General features: G+C 43.4%; 2 protein-coding genes across 2 annotated transcripts in view; both read left to right on the forward strand.

Annotated features, from left to right (window-relative positions):
- The window catches only part of LOC121276470 (glucocorticoid-induced transcript 1 protein-like), a 255,740-nt gene that overhangs the window by 118,069 nt on the left and 114,225 nt on the right, over positions 1–23,446 (forward strand). The window contains exon 4 of the mRNA XM_041184912.1: positions 20,030–20,146. Within this exon, the coding sequence (XP_041040846.1) occupies positions 20,030–20,146 (117 nt within the window). The remainder of the gene's footprint in view (positions 1–20,029; positions 20,147–23,446) is intronic.
- On the forward strand, positions 6,409–6,789 carry LOC121276471 (histone H2B type 1-O-like). Its single transcript, XM_041184913.1, has one exon. The coding sequence runs from the start codon at positions 6,409–6,411 to the stop codon at positions 6,787–6,789; it is 381 nt and encodes a 126-aa protein (XP_041040847.1).

A 23,446-nucleotide genomic window follows, 5' to 3' on the forward strand; every position in this document is an offset into this window, starting at 1 on the left:
TCACTTGACAATCGCCAATCCCACCTTAGACCTCTCAGTTTCAAAGGATTGACCCACAACCCCAATGGGGGTCATGAATCATGGTTTTGGAATCCCTGATTTAGAGGATTGAATTTGTTTGAAATTTGAAAACATTTAATTAATTAAGCATTCTGCAAATACACAATTATTTTACTTGCACCATGTAATAAAATAGTATAGCAACTGATCTTGATTAAACTGACTTCAGGCCTTTCTATCTCAAATGTACTATGTTGAGCTTTCTTATTATAAATTAATCTTTCCTCCTACTGGCAAAAAATAATGTTTCCAACAAGCAGTATCCACCATTGTTCATGGTTGATACCGCACTGGCCAGTGTAGGAAACTCTTCTGGCTTACGGTTCTATTATTCTGGCTTGAGACAGTTGCATGGACAAGGCAAAACACACTCTAGCTACCATTGATGAAAACTGTGGAAGGCTTCCTACTATTTTATTTTTATGAAAGGATTCTGCTCAGTGGTCTTCGGCTGATCCTGCTCTTAACTGGATTTACACAGTTATACATGTTAGTGAAATGAAAATTTGGTTCCAACTACCTTCCTGTTGTACCCAGGGAATCATAACATTTATAGAAGAGATAAAATAGCAAAAGCAAAAGTTAAATGCACCAGTTTGATCATATTACATTAGAAATTACCAGTATAATAAATTAGTATAGAAGTAACAAAAATAAAAATACCTGGAAAAACTCAGCAGGTCTGGCAGCATCTGTGGAGAGGAATATAGCTAACATTTCGAGTCCGTCTGACTCTTCAACAGAACTAAGTCCAAGGACCCAAACACTCCTTTCAAGTGAAGCAGCATTTCACTTGCATGTCCCTTAATTTAGTCTATTGCATTCGTTGCTCCCAATGCGGTTTCCTCTACATTGGAGAGACCAAATGCAGACTGGGTGACCGCTTTGCGGAACACCTTCGGTCTGTCCACAAGTATTACCCAGACCACCCTGTCACTTGCCATTTCAACACTCCACCCTACTCTCATGCCCACATGTCCACCCTTGGCCTGCTGCAATGTTCCAGTGAAGCTCAACGCAAACTGGAGGAACAGCACCTCATCTTCCAGCTAGGCACTTTACGGCCTTCCCAACTGAATATTGAGTTCAACAATTTTAGGTCATGAACTCTCTCCTCCATCACCGCCCCCCCCTTTTTTTCCCAATAATTTATATAGATTTTTCTTTTCCCACCTATTTCCATTATTTTTAAATGTATTTCCATCCATTGTTATATCTCTACCTTTTAGCCTTTTTCGATTCCTTCATCCCACCCCACCCCCACTAGAGCTATATGTATCTTGTCCTGCTTTCTACCCTTAATTAGCACATTCCTTAGATAATATCACCACCTTCAACATCTCTTTGTCCTTTTGTCTATGACATCTTTTGGCAATCTCCACCTATCACTGGCCCTCTATCCAGCTCTACTTGTCCCACCTTCCCTTAAACCAGCTTATATTTCACCTCTCTTCTATTTTTACTTAACTCTGTTGAAGAGTTACACAGACTCGAAATGTTAACTGTGTTCCTCTCCGAAGATGCTGCCAGACCTGAGTTTTTCGGGGTATTTTTATATTTGTTTTGGATTTCCAGCATCCGCACTTTTTTGCTTTTATCCTAGTGTAAAAGTAACTTCCTTTTTGTTGTAGTTGACCTCTGCAACCTGGAGCCAGAGGAGGGAAAATAAATCAGTCTGTTCCTCCTCTTGATCGCTAATCCGTGACACCTCCTGGTAATTGTAATTGAATGTGGGGAACTGTTAGGTAAAGATGGGGTGAGTTGACTGAGGTAATTCACTCAAAGCCTGATAGCATACTTTGCCTAGACTTTCACCTGAAGAATGACTCAGTGGAAAAGGTAGATGAGGGCGCTCCTGTCTTTGGAATTGCACACAATCATGAGATAGTGCCTTGAGAAAATTGTTAAAGGAGAAGGCAAGGAAGAGGGCAGCTACAGGGAACATTTTTTTTACTATACCCGAAAGAAATCATGGTATTGCATATGCATCAGGAATTGTAGAAAAACAGTCAACAGTTGAGTGTCCCAATTGAAGTTTTAGTATAAACTGATAAGTTCATACAGATTCAAGTTGATCTTGTAAATATTTACTGCTATGTTTTGAAACAGTACCCAAATAATTTTAATTCAATATCACCTGTACTAAGAATGCCATGTAAAGAATGCTCGAGGCTATTGTTTTTAACTGGGGTGGGTGACGTGTCTATTGGTATGCAGATAGCAACTCACTAAGGCATCTTTGACAGCACCTCCCAAACCTGTGACCTCTACCAGCTGGAGGGACGAGGGCGGCAAATGTATGGGAATGCCACCACTTGGAAGCTCCTCTCCAAGTCACTCACCATCCTGACTTGGAACTATATCGCCATTCCTTCACTGTCGCTGGCTCAAAATCCCAGAACCCCCTTCCTAACAGCATTATGGATGTTCTTTACAACACATGGACTGCAGCGGTTCAAGAAGGCATCACATCACTACCTTCTCAAGGGCAACTAGGGATGGGCAATAAATGCTGGCCTAGCCTGCAACACCTGCTTCTTGTGAACAATTTTTTTAAAAAGCCATGAGTTATTGGGTTGTAACTCGAACAAAATAAGGCAAATTGAGTAATGATAGATGTACTCCCTCAAGTTCCAAGACATGCATTTTCAGAGTGATATGTATTAAATTATTAAATATATTTACAGTATTTTGTAACATAATCCTCAGATTGGCCACTAAGTTATCTCTAGATTGCTTATCAGACATTGCCAGTTTTGTGCAAAACAATTATTACTTCTCAATTGAGTGGTATCAATTGAAATTTGTATATGCTGAAGAAACAGCAAAATGTCATTTATGTACCTATTTACTGGTAGTGTTGAACAATTTTCTCTTAATTTCTGTTCAGCTCCTAACCTTTCCTGAATATCTAATAATTAACTGTTCATGAACCTTTTATAAAGGACATTGCGAACAAAATTGTATTTCCATCACTAGCTATTTAGCCCTTTTAACTGAGGATTTCAATGGGGCCATTGGGTTATGTGGCTTCCAATTTAGATTAGTCCCTTGACATAATTTATGAAAAAAATGAAGTTTTCCAATTTGAGTACAGTAAAAAACAGTATTTGTGTTCCTGCCACTTGAGCCAGAGATAAAACCATTTCAGAAAGTGGTTTGTCGTCCCACCCAAGGTTTAAATGTTGTTATAATACATTTTTTAAGGAGTTTTGTTCCCTGACATTTTTTCATTATAGAAATTGCCCTTTCCATTGAGATTTCACTTTCCGTTCTTCCTATTTCCTCCCTGCCTTTATTCCCACACCAATAAGCAGACACAGTTCCTCATTGATAATAAGTAATATTCTCTCTGCTCCAACTTTTAGATTAGCAGAAGATGGTTGGGCAGATTTTCTTCTCACCTCTAAAAATACTTTGATTTCCTCTGGTGATTTATTTTGAATAAGGCTAGAGATTGCTGCTTTTTTTCCATCCCCTTTGGTTTTTCAGGACCATTAATCTCTGTTATTGATGCGAAGAAATGGCAACTTTCCAGGTCTTTACTCACATTACCCTTTGACAAGAAGATACCCAGTGATGACCCAGTGATACCTACTTCACCCGCACATTATATCAGCAATCTTTCTTAGCAGGAAAGAAAATTATGGCAACTCAAGTGTCTGGAGACCAATGAACATTGCTGTAAGAGAATTAAAAAATTGCTAAGTAACACATGTGGTTAAATCGAATGAAGTCTGAAAAAGAAATACTTAATGGGATTTAATTCTCCTTAGAATAATAAGATAAATACAGTATAACAATCGAAAGAGCCCTAAATAGAAGCTAAAGAGGCTGAATGATTTGCTGCATCCAAAATGCGAAGAAGAGTGAATTTAAGATGGTGGGTCTTTGCAATAGAGGGGTTCTTTTCTCTGAGACCCTCCCCACACTGAAGTTCGTGACACGATTCACAAATGTACGGCTTGAACAGAATGACCAGCGAGACAAGTTTCTTCTGACAATTCACAATTGCTTTATTGAATTAACCACGACTCCACGGTATAAAACCCCAAACTTTAAAACCACCCGTTCCCAGCACCCGACACACTGTCACCACGACATAGTTTAAAGTTACAAAAACACAAAACAAAACATCACGTCTTGTCCTGAAACCTTAAGAAAAAACCCTCAGACGAATATCACCAAGATATGGCTGAAACAAGTTATAAGGTACTAACAAAAAACACCGACTTTTCACCCCAAACCTTCATAAAACCCTCAGACCAATATCACTATGATTTGGCTGATACTTAGAATCCCCAACACGGCTGGTCTGTCTGGTGTTGACTGAGTCAAGATGACCAGACTTGACCTTTCTTCCGACTGCAGCCCAAAACCTTCAGGCCAATATCACTATGATATGCCTGAAAACACATGCAATCCCCAACGCGGCTGGTCTGTCCAGCATTCAATATAGGCCTGAGTTAAGGTGACCAGCCCTGACCCTCCTTCCAACCATAGCCCAGATACTCAGATCTGCTCTTTTATAATAATTTAACTCAGACATGTCAAAACATATTTCCTGTTGTTCCAGTGTCCATTTAGTTGATACCACACAAAGTCCAGACTAATGTCATCAGCTCCTTCTGGTTGAAACAATAAGGGGTTTTCCATGGAAGATGTATCCAAACGAATATTATCAATTCTCAATGTATGAACAATTCTCCTGCTGTTTGAGATAGCACAGTAACAGCACCTGGCTCCGAAGTTAATGAGGGTTTGAATGACCCTATTCTAGTAAGGTCTGTGGTGCTGACCTTAGTTGCATAATGCCTTGTGTATTGTATTGCAATGTCCTTTGTGCCATTGTATTGGGTAATCAGACTTATTGATTGCATTAGTTGATGGCAGGTAATGACATTTTTATGGTACCATTGTTCCCTGATAGAAGACAGTCAATGTCCAAACCCTTTTGCTGAGTCACCATTTTAACCCCTTGCTGCCCAGCTCTGTACTGCTGACTGCAGTTTATCTTTTGTAATTTATAGTTTCAATCATGAGGTCAAAACATGTCTTTTGGTTTGAAATTGTTCCATAAATTTCCCAGTTTGAGGGGTTCTGCTTCTACAGCACAGTTGCATAAAGGGGAAACGCTTTCCCAGATACTGGTAGTAATAACCCAAGATATGCATAATGAGATTACCTTCTAACTGGGCTTGTGTCATTGTGAGGGAAAACAAAGAACAGCAAATCTTGCACCTACTCAGTCCACTGTCTTCCTTTGCAGCAAATGCAATGTCAGAGAGGTGATGTTTAACTTAGAGTTGACCACCAATGTGCAAATCATCATCTCACAAGGCAGAAGACTACCAAAGAAGTTTGAGAGTGGTTATAAGAATTAACCATTTTGAAGAACAAGAACGAGTAGTGAAACTACAGCCTACTGGCAATGTACATGCCAATTTTGGTTTTAATGATACAAAAGTTTTGGCTGATATTCAAAATGGAAATAAAGAAAGAATTTGTAGGGGGATTTAGATCTTGCAATGTTCTGTTCTTAAAGTTAACTATGAGTTACCTGGTGATAGAAGAAGAGTTAACTATAAAGTGGTTTGCCATGTTTTAGTAGCTTTGTTTTTAATAACCTCCTGTCCTCTAACAACAAGTACTCTTCATGTAAAGCTGAGGGTTGTATTTCATTTTCACATTCAAACAAATTTGAAGGTACAGTTTCAAATCTGTTTGAATTCAAGTATAAGTTGAGGAGTATAGTACTCTGGATGGTGATCATTACTGGTGCTGTGCCATGTAGATAAGTAATATTGAGAAGTGGGTCTTTTACTTGGCTTACCAAGTTACTAATTTCAGTTGTTGTGGGTAAATGCTATCTCACATATCTTGTTACAAGTGGCAAGCTGGAACCTGATACTGGAGGCAGGCTGCATTAACACTGGAATTGCAGCATTGATGGTAAACCAGGCTGCTTGAACTGATATTGCAGCTGTAAAGTAGAATGCACCTTAGATAATTCTTTTGTAATATTTTCTGTAGTTATGCAACACTATTGCTGGACTGAGTTGTTAGACTCAATGTGAAGTAGAATTATTATATGCTTCTTACAGTCTCTAAGGCAAGTTGGGAGACATTTTTTAAAATGGTGTTTATGCTGGGCTTCATGCAATTTCAATTTCACTCCAGTATGTGGTAGAATCCGCATTCTCCAGATCTATGGTTTGCCTATCAGAAGGTCTTTGGTAAAATGGACGGATGCTACATGAGACTGAATTGAATTTGATTTTGTTAATTTTAAGCATACTGATTGTTATTCAGCTAATTGGTAATATGCGTTGCGCGTTGAGAGTGGTGATGGCTGACGAGAAAAAGGCAACAGGAGCGGCCAAGAAGAGCACGAAAAAAATCATCAAAAAGACGCTGCCCAAGAGCGGCAAGAAGAGGAAGAGGTCCAGGAAGGAGAGCTACTCCATCTACATCTACAAGGTGATGAAGCAGGTCCACCCAGACACCGGCATCTCCTCCAAGGCCACGAGCATCATGAACTCGTTCGTCAACGACATCTTCGAGCGCATCGCGGGCGAGGCTTCCCGCCTGGCCCACTACAACAAGCGCAGCACCATCAGCTCCCGGGAGATCCAGACCGCCGTGCGCCTGCTGCTGCCCAGGGGACTGGCCAAGCACGCCGTGTCGGAGGGCACCAAGGCGGTGACCAAGTACACCAGCTCCAAGTAGAAACACAGACAATGCACTGCGAAATAAGTAATTGGTAACCATGCTCATACACTTCATTAACATTTTTACAGCTGTTCTATTAAGCTAGTGATTTTACGTTGGGTTCTGCTGTTAGGAAGGCAAAGGACTTTGATCAAGAGGACACCTTGGGGATATTGGTGTTTAATAGTAAAGGGTTTAAGATATACGTGCTGTAGACTCCATATAACTGAGCATCTGAAGGGATTTAGTTTCAACTTTGCTTAAGTCTTTTATTATGTAATATTTTGAAATACAGCCCTTTCTAGGTTTTATTTTAATGTGATTGAAACCATGGTGTTATTTGCCTTGCATCTGAAACTCTTTATCAACCAACTGCATTATGAGACAATGGCCAGAATTTTGTGCTTGCTGGGCAGGGGCGGTCAGGAACCCAACTGCCACTGGCAGTCAGCTCTGCACCGCAATTTTTACGCAAAGGGGCCAAGTAAGGCCCACCCAGCTTATGACTCGACAGCAGCAATAGCAAGAAGGGGAGGGAGCTCAATGTCTGCCTGGTCCAATGACGACCCAGCAGCCGATTCAAATGCGGCCCAGGCAGCCCCTGGAAGGCTGCCTTGGAGGGATGCAAAGTTGTCATGGTGGATCCGGTTGCTGGTGGACACGGCAGGCAGGAAGGCAGGTCGGCGGGGCACCTGGAGGAGGTGGCAGTGTGGAGAGAAACTCTTGTCCCCAGGGACAGGAGGAGGAAGCCCCCTCCCCCCACCTCACATAAAAAGGCCTAGGAGGAGGTGGCATCCTGTGGCAGTATGGGACCAGTGCCGGATGCACTTCAATGATCTCCTGTGATCGGGAAGGGTGAGTACCGTGTTGGCATGGGTCACTTTTCAGAGCAGTTTAGGAACTGCTGCTGCCCGAAACCCCCCCCCCCCCCCCCCCCCCCCCCCCCCCACCCCAACCCCAAATGTCGAAGAGGAAGCACCTGGGCAAAGGGGCGAACCCTGCTTGGAGTGAGTATCTTGTGAGCCCTGTGAGGTGTTCCTCAGGTGGGGTTGGCCAGGCTGCAATGGCAATGCAGGCTCAGAGTGGACAAATCAATGCTCCTCTTTCCTTTCAGGAGAAACCATCCCATAGCAATGCTGAGAGGTTGCAGACTGGTGGGGGACCGCCCTACCTACTCATCTTGACCCGATATGAGCAGGAGGCCCTGGAGTAGGAGAAGGTGCCATGCACGTAGGCCAATCAGCTGCGGTGAGGTTGGGGTGCCACATGGAGGTAAGAGTGCAGGGCACTGAGGTCAGAATGCCTGTCATTGCAACCATTACACTGTAGTCTCTATACTGATGTGCCAGGCATGCACAATGACAGTGCAATGACTTCAACTAATGTCATGTCCTTGTTCTTCCTTTCAGGCTCACTTGCAGCCCATCGGGGTGAGGATCCTGAAGGCCCACCCCCGACCCCTGAGGACAACACCCAACAGATGGCACCTGTGCCACACCCTCTCTGCCAAGCAGGCACCAGCGCAGATACCAGCACCTCAGTGGGCATTAGATTGTCGGCTAGTATCTCGGAGCACATTGGTGAGGACACTTCACACTCACTTGAGGCACAGGTGGAGGCAGAGAGTGCCCAAGGTGCCGGCAGTTGGAGGACAGCTGGGGACTAGGAATGTGCTCAGTCGGTGGCTGATGACGTGCCTCTGGAGTTGTCCTTGAGGCAGCAGATGCTGGAAGTCCAGCAGGGTCTGCGGGAGGATTTGGCGGAGATACATGAGAGAATACGTGCCATGGTCTCTGTTGTGGAGGAGTCCTTAAAGAGCATGGGCGATGCAATGACCCTCATGGCTGAGCGCAATGCCACCTCTGTGGCGACTCTCATGGAGAGGCTCTTCCAGGAGCTGAATCAGGATTTCCTGAGGATGCGCTTGGATCTGCAAGCCCTCACACCGGCATTGATCTCTGGTGGTCAGCATGGGAGATTGATTGGGCACCCAGTATCCCAGCTAGGTGCCCGACCATCAATGGTGAGCAAAGAGGTCCAGAGCAACCTCACGTTGGCGCATGAGCTACCTGTCATCTCTGGGGGCTCTTCTCAGGGCGCTCCAGATGAGGGCAGCAGTTCCTCTTTCCCTCTGCCAGTGACCGTGGCATTTGATTAGGCTGTGACGACTGGGGAGATGCTAGCTGTGGCACAGGCCACTCCCTCCTAGGCAGGGCCAGCACAGGCTCCATGGGCCAGAGGTCGCCCGCCAAAGTCGCCAAGGCCAAGAGGACAGCGGAGTGAGCAGGCTGTCTCCAATGTTGGTGCCAGCAAAGGGGTGGGGGGGTGGGGGGACACCTAGACACAAGCAAGTGCAAACTTAAAGCACCTTAATCACAACATGGCCTCAGCATGAGTGATATTTGTTTTCCCCACTTTTAATTTAATTCTTAATTGGTGTGTTGGAGAACACTCTGAATTTCATTTGTTAACTTTATGGCAAGCACCATATCATTAAATATGTTTTTGTACAACAAGCATCTGGGTGCTTCATTAGTTCTGCAGGTTAACCCATGATGTTGAGTGACTTGTTTCTCAATATACTTTATTGAAATGGCACATAGTGCATGTTGTTCACCAAGCAAACGTTCCTGTCAGGTATCAAGTATGGAGCCTGCAACCCTGGCATGTGGTAGTGGTTCTTATTTGGTAGTCTAGCTGAAGGAGCGTTGGATCAAAGCGTCCAGGGTGTCCCTGCCTCCCTGGAGGGATTGCCCAGGTCAGCGTCTATCTCCTCAGTGTTTTCCTGACCGTGCTCGTCCTCAGACTCACTACTGGGCTCATCGCCTGTTGCCTGAGCAGCGGCGTCAAGACCTTCTTCCTCCACTGTGTCCCCTCTTTCCAGTGACAGACTGTGGAGAGCACAGCATGCAACCACTATTAGTGACACACGATCTGGGGGATACCGGAGTGCGCACCCTGAACGGTCCAGGCATCGGAAACGCATCTTGATCAGACCTATAGCACTCTCTACCACCGCCCTTGTGGACCCATGGCTTCTGTTGTACCGCTGCTTGGGCTCTGCTCTTGGATTGCAGGGAGGTGTCATGAGCCACCTTCCGAGGGGATAGACCTTGTCGCCCAGCAGTCATGCATCCAGTCGAGCTGGAGCACTGAAGAGCCTGGGTACCTGGGAATGTCTCGGGATGTAAGCGTCATGGGAGCTGCCAGGGTACCTTGCACAGACTTGCAGAATCTGCATCCTGTGATCACACACTATCTGCACATTCATGGAGTGGAAGCCCTTCCTGTTGACAAAGGCACCCAGCTCACCTGCTGGCACCTTGATGGCCACATGTGTGCAGTTGATTGCATCCTGGACATGGGGAACCCAGCAATCGCTTCAAAGCCTCTGGTTCGCTCTACCTGGCTGACCTCATCTGTGTGGTAGTGAATGAAAGTCAGTGCACGCCTGAACAGAGCGTCTGTCACCAGCTTGACACAATCGTGGACAGTTGATTGGGAGACTCCACAAAGATCACCCACTGATCCCTGGAAAGAGCCAGAGACATTGAAGTTGAGGGCTACTGTGACCTTCAGCACTACTGGCATGAGGCGTCCAACCACACAGTTGGAGCTGATCTCAGGGCCAATCCTCTAACAGATGGAGGCCACTGTCTCCCTTGAGAGATGGAGCCTCCTTCGTCATTGCACTTCAGACGTATTGAGGTAGCTGCATCGCTGCCTGTAAACCCTGACAGCAGGAAAGTGGGGTCTTCTGCGGCCCCTTCCACTTTGGACTACCTGTTGGCCCTCTGCCTCTTGTGCCTGTGCCTGCCCTCCCACAGGTCGCTCCCCTGGTGGCTGAATAATAACACTAAGCCTCCTCCCCCTTCTGGACCTCACTTCCTCAGAGGAGGAGGTGCTTCTAGCAGAGACCACAATCCCCATTCCCAGGGTAAGGGAAGGCTGTCTGATACCTGGAAGGCCCCAAGTGGTATGAATCCTCTGGGGGCCTAGAAAACAACCTGAATTGAAGCCTCATATTTCTGTCAAAGTAGCTCTGAGGTAAATGAAGATGCCCTGTTCACACAAGGAACAAGTTATAAGCTAAAGTAGAAACTACTCACAATTGCACTCATCCCTCTTATCCTGCTTGTGGATGAGGTTTGGATAATTGTGGCCTGCCCGCCTGTCCATTTAGCCCATGCGATGGCCTGAAAATCGCACAGGCCATGTAAACTGCTGGACAATAGGTGTCTCAAGGGCCTTAACTTAATTAATGGTGGGCCCACCTAGTAAAATATCGCGAGGGTGTGTGTTGATGTCGGCATGCTCAGCCGACGTCAACACACTTTATTTCTTGGTCAGACGTGCCTGGCATACACCTGCATGCCGACCTAAAGTTTCTGCCCCATATGACATAGGAGCACAAGCAGGGCATTCAGCCCATCGAGTCTGCTTTGCCATTCAGTGAGATCATGGTTGATCTGATAATCCTTAACTCCACTTTCCTGCCTTTTCCTCATACCCCTTGATTTCCTTACTGATTAAAAATCTGTCTATCTCAGCCTTGAATATACTTAACGACCCAGCCTCTACAGCCCTCTGCAGTAAAGAATTCCACAGATTGACTACCCTCTGAGAGAGGAAATTCCTCCTTATCTCTGTTTTAAATGGGCACCCACTTACTCTGAGATTATGCCCCCTGGTCCTAGACTCTCCCACAATGAGAAACAACCTCTCAGCATCTACCTTGTCAAGCCCCCTAAGAATCTTATATGTTTCAATAAGGTCGCCTCTCATTCTTTTAAACTCCAATGAGTACAGGCCCAACCTACTCAACCTCTCCTCATAAGAAAATCCCTCCATCCCCGGGATCACACTATGCCAAAAATAAAGCTCCAAGTGCATTCCCGTTCTCAGTTTGGTAGTGCCATAAATTTGCCCAGTAAATTTAGCTGAAATTATAGAAGCAGGGATGGGTGAAATTGCTCTTTGGCAGTGATGTGAAACAGGTCTGATTTGCACCCTTCCCAAGCATATCTGGTATAGTGTAAAATGGACTGCCAATGTTATAACCCATTTTTGTGCTACTGAAGACCAATTTCATCCCCCATGTCTACTTTAAAGCCTTGTTCAGGTAATGGAGCCATTTGAAAGGCAAGAGCATCATTGGCTTGTATATAACTTTGAGGGTGACTTGACAATCTTCCAAAGTGAAGAAATGAAGTGAGCTGCATTAGTAGAGGCTGAAAAGTTAGTGACTGGTACAGACTGGTTGCCCTTTCTAATCAACATTTTTAACAATCCCCCATAACACAGATTTGACTTGTTAATGGGAGAGAAGGAACAAAGGGGAAAAAATAAATCTATTTCCAAACTGCATTAGGTTTGAGGTGCCATGTTCAGATTTGCATATCTATATAAATTGTTTTCCAGTTGGACTAAAGAACCTCTTTAAGAACCTTTCTGTATATGTGGCCAAAGGGGATCATCTCTGGTCATATGTCTTTTTTGGAATGTGTGTGTCAGTATATTTTAATGACCACAATTTCTGATGCTGACATCTTCTTATAGCAATTTACTTTTTCATTAACTTTGAATCTGTTAACACCATCCTCAGACAATCGTATTGTTTACCTTCATAGAATCTTACAGCACAGATGGAGGTTATTTGACCCTTGTGCCTATGCTGGTGCTTTGAAAGAGCTATTCAATTAGCCACATTTCCCTTGAAGAATGATCACTTTGCATTCCAAACATCCATAACTGATGACTAGTCCAAAACCTTATTGCATGACACCACCCCCACCAACCACCTTGCAACAACTTTACAGCATCCCTTGCTTTTAGAGAGCTGTTTCAAAATTGAAGGTGAAAGGAAAGGCGTTTGGTGGTTTGGCAGACAAAAGAAAACTCAATTTCAGGGTTGTTACAGGAGTACATTTTGAGAAGGGGGAGGATGACCACCAAGCAGAGGTGCTTAGAAGAGCATTTTCACATAATGGGCTGAAGGATCAGCCACTGCTAGAAGGGGGACCAAGGGGAAGACTCGTCTTCAAGACGTGTTGAGCACATATGACCAGAGAAGACAATAAATAGCTGGAAAAACTCAGCAGGCCTGATAGCATCTGCGGAGAGGAACACAGTTAAAAAGACAAAGGGGTGTTGATGGTGGTGATATTATCTGAGGGATGTGCTAATGGGGACATTAAGAGTAGCAAGCAGGACAAGCAAGTGGCAGATGGCCCTAGTGGGGGTGGGATGGGGGAAGGGATCGAAATGGGCTAAAAGATGGACGTAAAACAATAGATCAAAATAAATTTTAAAATGGGTGGGGAAGGAAGAATATATTTTGAAAAATTATAAATTATTGGATAAAGGGGGATTGGAAAGGGGGTGGGGATGGAGGAGAGAGTTCATGATCTGAAGTTGTTGAACTCCATATTAAGTCTGGAAGGCTGTAAAATGCCGAGTCGGAAGATGAGATGCTGTTCCTCCAGTTTGTGTTGAGCTTCACTGGAACATTGCAGCAGGCCAAGGACAGACATGTGGGCATGAGAACAGGGTGGTGTGTTGAAATGGCAAGCAATGGTCTTCTGGGACGGTCCTGTTTGATCGTGTCAGCTTGTTCCTGCCCCACAGAACTCATTTCTTGCTATCTTGACTCCATTCTCTCTCTCCTTGTCCAGTCTCTTCCCACCTACATCAGCGATTCCTCTCACGCCGTACATCATATCAACAATTTCCAGCTCCCTGGCCCCAACTGCCGCCTCTTCACCATGGACGTCCAATCCCTCTACACCTCCATCCCCCACCGGGATGGTCTGATGGCTCTCCGCTTTTTCCTCGAACAGAGGCCCGAACAATCCTCATCCACCACTACTCTACTCCGTCTGGCTGAACTTGTTCTCTCACTGAACAATTTCTCCTTAAACTCCTCTCACTTCCTCCAAATAAAAGGTGTGGCAATGGGTACGCGCATGGGACCCAGTTATGCCTGTCTCTTTATGGGGTATGTGGAACATTCCTTGTTCCAGACCTACTCAGACCCCCGTCCACAACTCTTTCTCTGGTACATCAATGACTGCTTCAATGCTGCTTCATGCTCTCGTCTGGATCTGGAAAAATTTATTAATTTTGCTTCCAATTTCCACCCCTCCATCATTTTCATGTGGTCCATCACTGACACTTCCCTCCCTTGATCTCTCTACCAATTTCTGGTGATAGACTGTCCACCAATATTCGTTACAACCCTACCGACTCCCACAGCTACCTCAACTACAGTTCCTTCGCCTCCGTCGCATCTGTTCTGATGATGCCACTTTCCAAAACAGCTCCTCTGACATGTCTTCCTTAACCGAGGTTTTCCACCCACGGTGGTTGACAGGGTCCTCAACCGTGTCCGGCTCATCTCCCGCGCATCTGCCCTCACACCTTCCTCTCCCTCCCAGAACCATGATAGGGTCCCCCTTGTCCTCACTTATCATCCCAACAACCTCTGCGTTCAAAGGATCATCCTCTGCCGTTTCCGCCAACTCCAGCATGATGCCACCACGAAACACATCTTCCCTTCACACCCCCCCGGCAGCCTTCCGTAGGGATCGTTCCTTTCGGGACACTCTGGTCCACTCCTCCATCACCCCCTACACCTCAACCCCCTCCTACGGCACCTTCCCATGCAACCGCAGAAGGTGCAACTCCTGCCCCTTCACTTCCTCTCTCCTCACCGTCCAAGGGCCCAAACACTCCTTTCAAGTGAAGCAGCATTTCACTTGCACTTCTCTCAATTTAATCTATTGCATTCGCTGCACCCAATGCAGTCTCCTCTACACTGGAGAGACCGATTGCAGACTGGGTCTGTCCTCAAGCATGACCCAGACCTCCCTGTCGCTTGCCATTTCAACACTCCACCCTGCTCTCATGCCCAAATGTCCGTCCTTGGCCTGCTGCAATGTTCCAGTGAAACTCAATGCAAACTGGAGGAACAGCACCTCTTCTTCTGACTAGGCACTTTACAGCCTTCCAGGCTTAATATTGAGCTCAACAACTTCAGATCATGAACTGTCTCCTCAATCCCCACCCCCTTTCTGATCCCCTTTTTTCCAAGAATTTATAAATTTACAAAAATATATTTTTCTTTTCCCACCTATTTTTAAATATATTTCGATCTATTGTTTTACCTCCATCTTTTAGCCCATTTTGATCCCTTCCCCTCACCCCACCCCCACTAGGGCCATCTGCCACTTGCTTGTCCTGCTTGCTACCCTTAATGCCCCCATTAGCACATTCCTTAGATAATATCACCACCGTCAACACTCCTTTGTCCTTTTAACTGTGTTCCTCTCCGCAGATGCTATCAGGCCTGCTGAGTTTTTCCAGCTATTTTTGATTTTGTTTCAGATTTCCAGCATCCGCAGTATTTTGCTCTTGACTAGAGAAGACTGCTGATGCCGAGCAATTTGAGGTGTTGGGATTTGAAAGTAAGATCACTGAAGTGTTCTTTGTGAAAAAAATCTGCATTAGGTTGTGTTAATGAGCTGGGACCTCAGTGTATAAGTGACTGAAAATGGACTGGGGGGGGGGGTTGGTGGCAGGGGCAGGGTGGGGACTGGTGCAAGTGGTGTGGTTTATCCCAAGTAAAATAAGGGTATCTGGCTTATCTTGTCTGGATTGCTTGGAACAATAATACGGTAATTTTTTGTTGTTGTGTTAATTAGCAAATACTATAGATGGAACACAGCACCATTAACACATTTCCCAAATCTTCAACTGCCCCGCTGTCTGTAACAGAAGAACACAGAGGTATTGCTCCTTATCTACAAAATTAAGCACAATTTTGAAATAAAAGCTAATTGACCATAACGTAAAGTCCCATGCTGGATGTTCCTGGTTTCTTCATGCTTTTCTGCTCAAGGTATTCTAGAACCCTGTGCCTCAAAGATGTGCATAAGAATCCTGGACAAAATTAATTTCGGCCTTATTACTGTCCATTTTCCTTCATCTTTCTACACCTGCTTTTGTATTTGATTTTCTTCAAACATTCCCAAATCGTGTCTGAGCTAGTTTCAAACAGAAGATGACCATGACTGCCTATGAATTGAAATAAAAACAATTCATGTCTGTCTGTAGACTGATGTAAACATGTATTAGGATACCTTCAAAAGATATATCTAATACTTAAGATTGCTTCTAAGACTTCTAATGTTATAAAGATGAAGTATTTTACTTGAATGGTTTCCGTATGGCATCTCAAGAATAAGGTCATTATTAAACTCTGAGATGAGACACTTGTTGAATCAACAATGTGTACTGAGAGTCTCCTGATTCTTTGATTCATCAAAAAGTAATTACAACGGTGTTCAATATTTCCCTTGTGTTTATGTAAGTGTCCTTCAACAGCATCTAGGCTGATTGTTATTTGCTCACTTTATCACTTAGCTATACACAACTTCATCGTTGATCAAAGATATAAGCCCACATTCATTTTCACACTATAAGCAAGATTGAGAATCCCTGCAAATAGAATTCTTTCACTTTAATATGAAGATCTGTAGTGTGTGTTGGAAATTGCAGAAGCTGAAATAGTTGCTTGGTAGCACAGAATTTGAGTATTGCTGAAAAAAAAGTCTTGCTGCTGGTGTTTTTTCATCTTGCACTCATCAGGACAGATGCAAGATTACCAAATCTCATAGGGAACAATAATTTATGCTGCAAGCTTGGTAGTTAACTGTTCCCCAGTGCATTCTCCATGGCAACATCTCTACCAATCAGTCTGCTTGCCAACCAATCAGTACACTCTTCTCATGCAGTATAAATTATTGTTCCCTTTGAGATTTGGTATTCTTGCATTTGTCCTGATGAGTGCAAGACAAGGAGCTTTGGCAGCATGTTTCTTTTCTCAGCAGAAGCTGAAGTATAATAATCCATTTGACAAAATGTAGCGCAAACACATGTATTTGTATATTGGTATGTGTGTTTATGTTTCATTGGGGTTTATACAGGAGAGGCGGTGGTATAGTGGCATTACTGGACTAGTATTCCAGATACCCCGGGTAGTTCTCTGGGGACCTGGGGTTCAAATCCCACCACAGCAGATGGTGGAATTTGAATTCAATGAAAAATCTGGAATTACAAGTCCAATGATGACCATGAAACCATTATCGATTGTTGTAAAAACGCACCTGGTTTACTAATGTCCTTTAGGGAAGTTTATCTGCCATCCTTACCTGGTCTGGTCTACATGTGACTTCAGACCCACAATAATGTGGTCGACTCTTAAATGCCCGCCGAAATGGCCTATCAAGCCATTCAGCTCTCAAGGGCAATTAGGGATGGACAATAAATGCTGGTCCAGCCGGTGACGCCCACACTCCATGAACAAATAAAAAAATATATATTAAGGTTTCCCTGATCTGAATTTGTGGTGTGGTCCATTTGTTAGAAACAATTAAATTTTATGAGCTGCCAAGGTCACCTTATTGAGCATTTGTGTAAGTTATCTACTTCTCTTAAAAAAGAGAATTCAGTCAGGCATTCTGTTTAATTTCCAAATGATTAATTCTTTAAAAAGTGTAAAACTGAGCATAATGCAGATCATGCTGTGGTAAATTGGCATGGTGCTGTAAAGATCCTTAGAGAGGCTCCCTGCTAGGTTCCAATTCAAAAGTAGTTCATAATTGTTAGTAGCCATTCCTGGTAAAGCAATTAAATAATAACTCCAAGTACTTTAATAATCTTTGGATACTTCGGGGAGTAATTTTAACCTTCCAAAAATGTGTTGGTTTGGCTTTGATGAGAAGCTGAAGTTGGTAGAAATTTCAAACGCAACCCCAACCCATCTCAAACCCACCTATTTCCAGTATTAACAGAGGATGAGGGTGGGCAACCAATCCTCTGTCAGGTGGCAGGGTAGATAATGAGAGTTTTTAAGGTGGCTGCAAACCTTGAAAGGTGGTGAAAAGGACCAATTCTGAAAGCCAAGTACGTTTTGCAGCACTGTCTGTTGGGCCATGAGGAGCAGGAATGTTTCCTCAGGTCCAATAAGCTGCTCTGCTTTCAGCTCCATGATTGCCAGCTACTGCCCACTCGAGCACAATCTCACGTGCCCACCCCACAAACTGCTCTCTTCTCAGCTGCAGCCTTGTCCGTTTTGAATGTTAAAGGCACTGTGTAAATACAAGCTGTTACTGTGCAATATGTGCAACAACTGGCTATTCTTAGCTACAGAGTAACACTGTTAATAAACGCTGACTAGCTGAAATTGTTAAACTAAATCTCTCCTAGAACAGTGAAATTGATGCACAATCTAGCTTCTGACCTGTTGCTCAATCTATTTCAGTCTTCCAAGGGCTGGTTAATGGTCAATTCAGCAACTAAGAAATTTAGGTTTTCAGTGCTCTATCTACGTTGTTCCAGTTCCTAGTTGACTGGGCACACAACCTTCATTGATGTCTCTCTGCTCAGAATAGCTCGAGACAGAGTGACCCTTCTCTCCAATATTGTGCACTGCTTCTCTTCTGTGGTACAGATGAGGAAATTGTAGATGCGAACCTGTTCCCACCAGTTGGAGCATTAATGGAGCACTCTCTTTCCCCTTCTCTAGAGTAGATTAAGACAGAATTTGCAGGGCAAGAGCAGAACTCATGTTAACTGTGGTTCTTTGTTTTTGCTGGACAGTGTATCAAAAGTACAGCTTGGGGCACCTGCTGCTGTAGAGACAGTTGTCACGTGAATTTGATCTAGTTGAATTTGGATAGCTTATTATTAATATGGACAAAAAATTGAGAAATTAATTGTACTGTTACAAGTCAGCAACTCGGATCTCCCATATCGTGACAAATGCTGCAGTAATCTGGGTTCAGCAAGTGACAGTTGACTCTGTGTTTGAATTTATCCAACTGTTCTGCCTCAACTCTTCTGCCCCCAAGAAATGTATTTTTAATTTCTTTATGTGCATCAGTGGTTGTTTCTAACATGGCATCTGCTCAAAAATAACATATTAGATTTCAATTAAATTGGAGCTACTTAGAGGGCCCTTGGGAAATGAGCATTATGTTTTGAATCCTGCTGATTAAATTAGTTATATTGTATTAAGCTCTTGCTGTCTGCTATATGTCATCTATCCTATTTCTATTGTGCATCCAATGTGGTACTTTTATTGCATTAAATACTGTTAAAAGGCTGATATACTTACAGACTTGGCACAATAATTGTATCTGGTCTATTGAATATTAATCTATATGATTTTTTTGAGTTGCTTTCTCTGTCCCCAGTCAGATGTTTGCAGATGGGCTAATGTATATTTATTTTACTGTCTTGGTCAATGCAGCATGGAAAACTCTAGGCTTTGGATTTCTATATAAGGGTAGCAACCAAGCAGCAATCTAGTGTTTTTATGAAAGGGAATAGAGGATTGGTGATACTAACACAAACACGATGAGCCAAATGGCCTCCTGTGTTGTAACCATTCTATGGAGCAGCAAACTTTTGTCATTTTCTATTCCTGTTTAAGATTTCCAGTGCATGTAGTTATTTTTCTTTCTAACAGTAGCTCCATAATTTCTCTATGGAACGAGAGCAAATCAGTGGGATCATATTTGTTATATTGTGCTAGGAAAGAGCAGGTATAGACATGATGAATCAAATGGCCTTCTATGGTGTGAACTTCAATGGTTCTAAATTCCATAGTGTACAGGATTGAATATGTCTGCAGTTGAAGGGGTGGGGATGGTACAGGGAAACAATATTTTCTTTACAAAAAAAGAAAGTGCTGGAAAAACTCAGCAAGTCTGGCAGCATCTGTGGAGAGAGGAACAGATGCCTTCTTTATATTCATGGAGATGTCAATTCAAATTAACTGATGTATATTGCTGCAATATGTTACGTTATATTTCTAAATGTGCCAAACTTTTGATGATGCAATGAGAATTTTCAGTGTGGTAGCCAGTTAGCTTGGAAGAGAAAGTCTAAAGAAGGAAGTTATTCTACAATTATAGAATTATAGACCAGATACAATTGAATGCAATCTGAGTACATTGCAAATAAAGTAACTGAACATATGTGGAGAGAGGGATCCATTATGTTGACAGTTAAACCATTAATTCATATTGTTGGAGGGGTTTTTGGTGAACGCCAGCTTCACTGACGGCACAGTTCCACCAAGGTGTCATGGAAGTAATTTCCAGTTAATTTATTGCCTGTGCGCATAATAATGCAGATTATTTTATCAGCTTGTAAATTCTTATTCTGCGTTATTTGTATCCAATTTTTATAGCAGATTGCCAAACTGAGGCAGCAGCTCCAGCGCAGTAAGCAAAGCAGTCGGCACAATAAGGAGAAGGACCGCCAGTCTCCACTCCACGGCAATCACACCGCTATCAATCAGTCTCAGGTAAGCTGCTTTGGAAGGTTTTAATTGCATATAACCTTCTGAACCAATTGCATTCCTCCTAGTGTAATTGTGCACTGTCTGTATACAGTCAGGTGTTTTTCATCACAATGATATTTTCACACCAAAGATATGCTTTCTGATGTAAAATAAAATTAGTAAATGCCATAATGCACAGCTGGTTAGTAAACAATTTGATGATGACTGTGCTGATGTTTCAGGTGAGAGCCTTCACCAATTCTAATGAATAGTTCCAACTGGAATTTATAACAGATTGTTTTCCTTCAGATGCTGTGCACTTGCAGCATTTTCTATTTTTGTTTTGGAGTTTAGCATTTGAGGTTTTTCTGCTTAATCTCTTATTTTCCTGTGAGTTGAGTTGTCACAGTTGATTGGCTCTTTTTTGTTTGCCAATAATATTGGTACAGATTGTGTTTTTTAAAGGTGAAGGTAACTTGAGGGGCAAGTATTGACCCATAGATGTACCTCAAGTGGTTTTGGTGTTTTTCAGATCATTTGTTTTTGAAATTTACAGCACTGCTTCAAGGTTAACTGTCTACACTCCGTTTCCACATTAAAACCGACATGCTCCCTTGGCTTCCTTTAGAGTTGAAAGTGGTGCACTTTGTTGTCAAGGTTGCAACAAGACAAAAGTGTTATTTACTGAAAAAGCAGTGGTAGCCTGAGAGCTGACTGTCTTCCCCCATCTTCTAAGATGCCCTAGGAGCCATGAAGAAAGGGAGGAAACTGGTTATCCTCAGAGAACAAATATAGATACAAGACAATATAATATTAAACAGAGAGATAAAAGCAAAAAACTGTGGATGCTGGAAATCCAAAACAGAAACAGAAATACCTGGAAAAACTCAGCAGGTCTGGCAGCATCAGCGGAGGAGAGCACAGTTGACGTTTCGAGTCCTCATGACCCTTCAATAGAACTAAGTTAAAATAGGAAAGGGGTGAAATATAAGCTGTTTTTTTTTGGGGGGTGGGGGTGTTGGGACAAGCAGCCAGTAATAGGTGGAGATAACCAAAAGCTGTCACAAACAAAAGAACAAAGAGGTGTTGAAGGTGGTGATATTATCTAAAGGAATGTGCTAATTAAGAGTAGAAGGCAGGACAGATAAGGCACAGATAGCTCTAGTGGGGGTGGGGAATACTAAAAGGTAGAAATAAACAATGGGTGGAAATACATTTAAAAATAATGGAAATAGGTGGGAAAAGAAAAATCTGTATAAATTATTGGAAAAAAACAAGAAGGAGGGGGAAGAAACGGGAAGGGGTTGGGGATGGAGGAGAGAGTTCAAGATCTATAATTGTTGAACTCAATATTCAGTCCGGAAGGCTGTAAAGTGCCTAGTCGGAAGATGATCCTTTGAATGCGGAGGCTGGTGGGGTGATAAGTGAGGACAAGGGGGACCCTATCATGTTTCTGGGAGGAAGGAGAAGGCATGAGGGCGGATGTGCGGGAGATGGGCCGGACACGGTTGGAAAAAAAACCTCAGTTAAGGAAGAAGGAGGACATGTCAGAGGAACTGTTTTTGAAAGTGGCATCATCAGAACAGATGTGACGGAGGCGAAGGAACTGAGACAATGGAATAGAGTACCTACAGGAAGCGGGGTGTGAGGAGCTGTAGTTGAGGTAGCTGTGGGAGTCAGTAGGCTTGTAATGGATATTGGTGGACAGTCTATCACCAGAAATTGAGACAGAGTGGTCAAGGAAGGGAAGGGAAGTGTCAGAGATGGACCATGTGAAAATGATGGAGGGGTGGAGAATGGAAGCAAAATAAATACATTTTTCCAGGTCCCGATGAGAGCATGAAGCAGCACCGAAGTAATCATCGATCTACCGGAGAAAGAGTTGTGGAAGGGGGCCGGAGTAGGACTGGAACAAGAAATGTTCCACATACCCCATAAAGAGACAGGCATAGCTGGGGCCCATGCGGGTACCCATAGTCACACCTTTTATTTGGAGGAAGTGAGAGGAGTTAATGGAGAATTGTTCAGTGTGAGAACAAGTTCAGCCAGATGGAGGAGAGTAGTGGTGGATGAGGATTGTTTGGGCCTCTGTTCAAGGAAGAAACGGAGAGCTGCCAGACCATCTTGGTGGGGGATGGAGGTGTAGAGGGATTGGACATCCATCTTAGTCAACTGTGTGTGTTGCGTGGGGGGATCTACATGTTAAAATGAAGAAACAAATGAAGAATGAGAGGTGACCTTATTGAAACATAAGATTCTTAGGGGGCTTGACAGGGTAGATGCTGAGCGGTTGTTTTCCCTTGTGGGAGAGTCTAGGACCAGAGGGCATAATTTCAGAGTAAGGGAGTGCCCTTTTAAAACAGAGATGTGGAGGAATTTTTTCTCTGAGGGTAGTCAATTTGTGGAATTCTTTACTGCAGAGGGCTGGAGAGGCTGGGTCATTAAGTACATGCAACGCTGAGTTAGACAGATTTTTAATCAGTAAGGGAATCAAGGGTTTTTGGGGAAAAGGCAGGAAAGTGGAGTTGAGGATTATCAGATCTGCCATGATCTCATTGAATGGCCTACTTCTGCTCCTACATCCTGTGGTCTTGTAAGAAGTGACACTCCTAGTTCATTGTATTTAAACTCCTGAAGGTGCCCCAACACCATGTTGTATATTCAGTATTGGACTTGATGTAGCTTTAATATTTGTGCATATCAATCATGACTAATAAGTAAAGACTAATTTGTGTAACTTCTGTTGACATCTGAATTAAGTAAGGCGTGCTACATTGAGGTTAAGTAAATATATCACTATTTCAGGCAGTCTTTATTTTTGTCAGTAAAAGAACACAGTATTCTACCAAATGTGTTTACTTTAAAAGTAAACTGAGAGATAGTTGGAACACTCCCCTTTGAATTCCAGGACCTGTGTTTGAATTCAGCTCAGGAAAATATGTAGACTGGATGAACATCTGTGCCTCCGTTTTCATGCTTGAAGGGTCCTACATGACCCGAATTAAGCTAGTGTTAACTACAGCACAACATCACACCAAATCGTTGGTTATGGGAAGCTGAAGTGCCAAACTGGTAATAGTACCTTTTGCTCTCCATGTGGTCGTAGTATACCTGTGTAGAAGTGCTTGGTGCTGACATGCCTGTAAAAACTGCAAAATTTCCTCATTCCCCAGCACTGTAACTATTTTTTTCTTTCATTTTTCTTTTTGTAATTTAATGTTTGCAAGAAAAGCTGATTGCTAAACCACCTTTATATCAGCCCATGGGATGTATTTTTATAACCTTGTCTGTCCTTTGTGGTGAAGATGAACGTGTTCATCAACT

Source organism: Carcharodon carcharias, chromosome 3 (assembly GCF_017639515.1).
Source record: "Carcharodon carcharias isolate sCarCar2 chromosome 3, sCarCar2.pri, whole genome shotgun sequence".
Lineage (NCBI taxonomy): Eukaryota > Metazoa > Chordata > Chondrichthyes > Lamniformes > Lamnidae > Carcharodon > Carcharodon carcharias.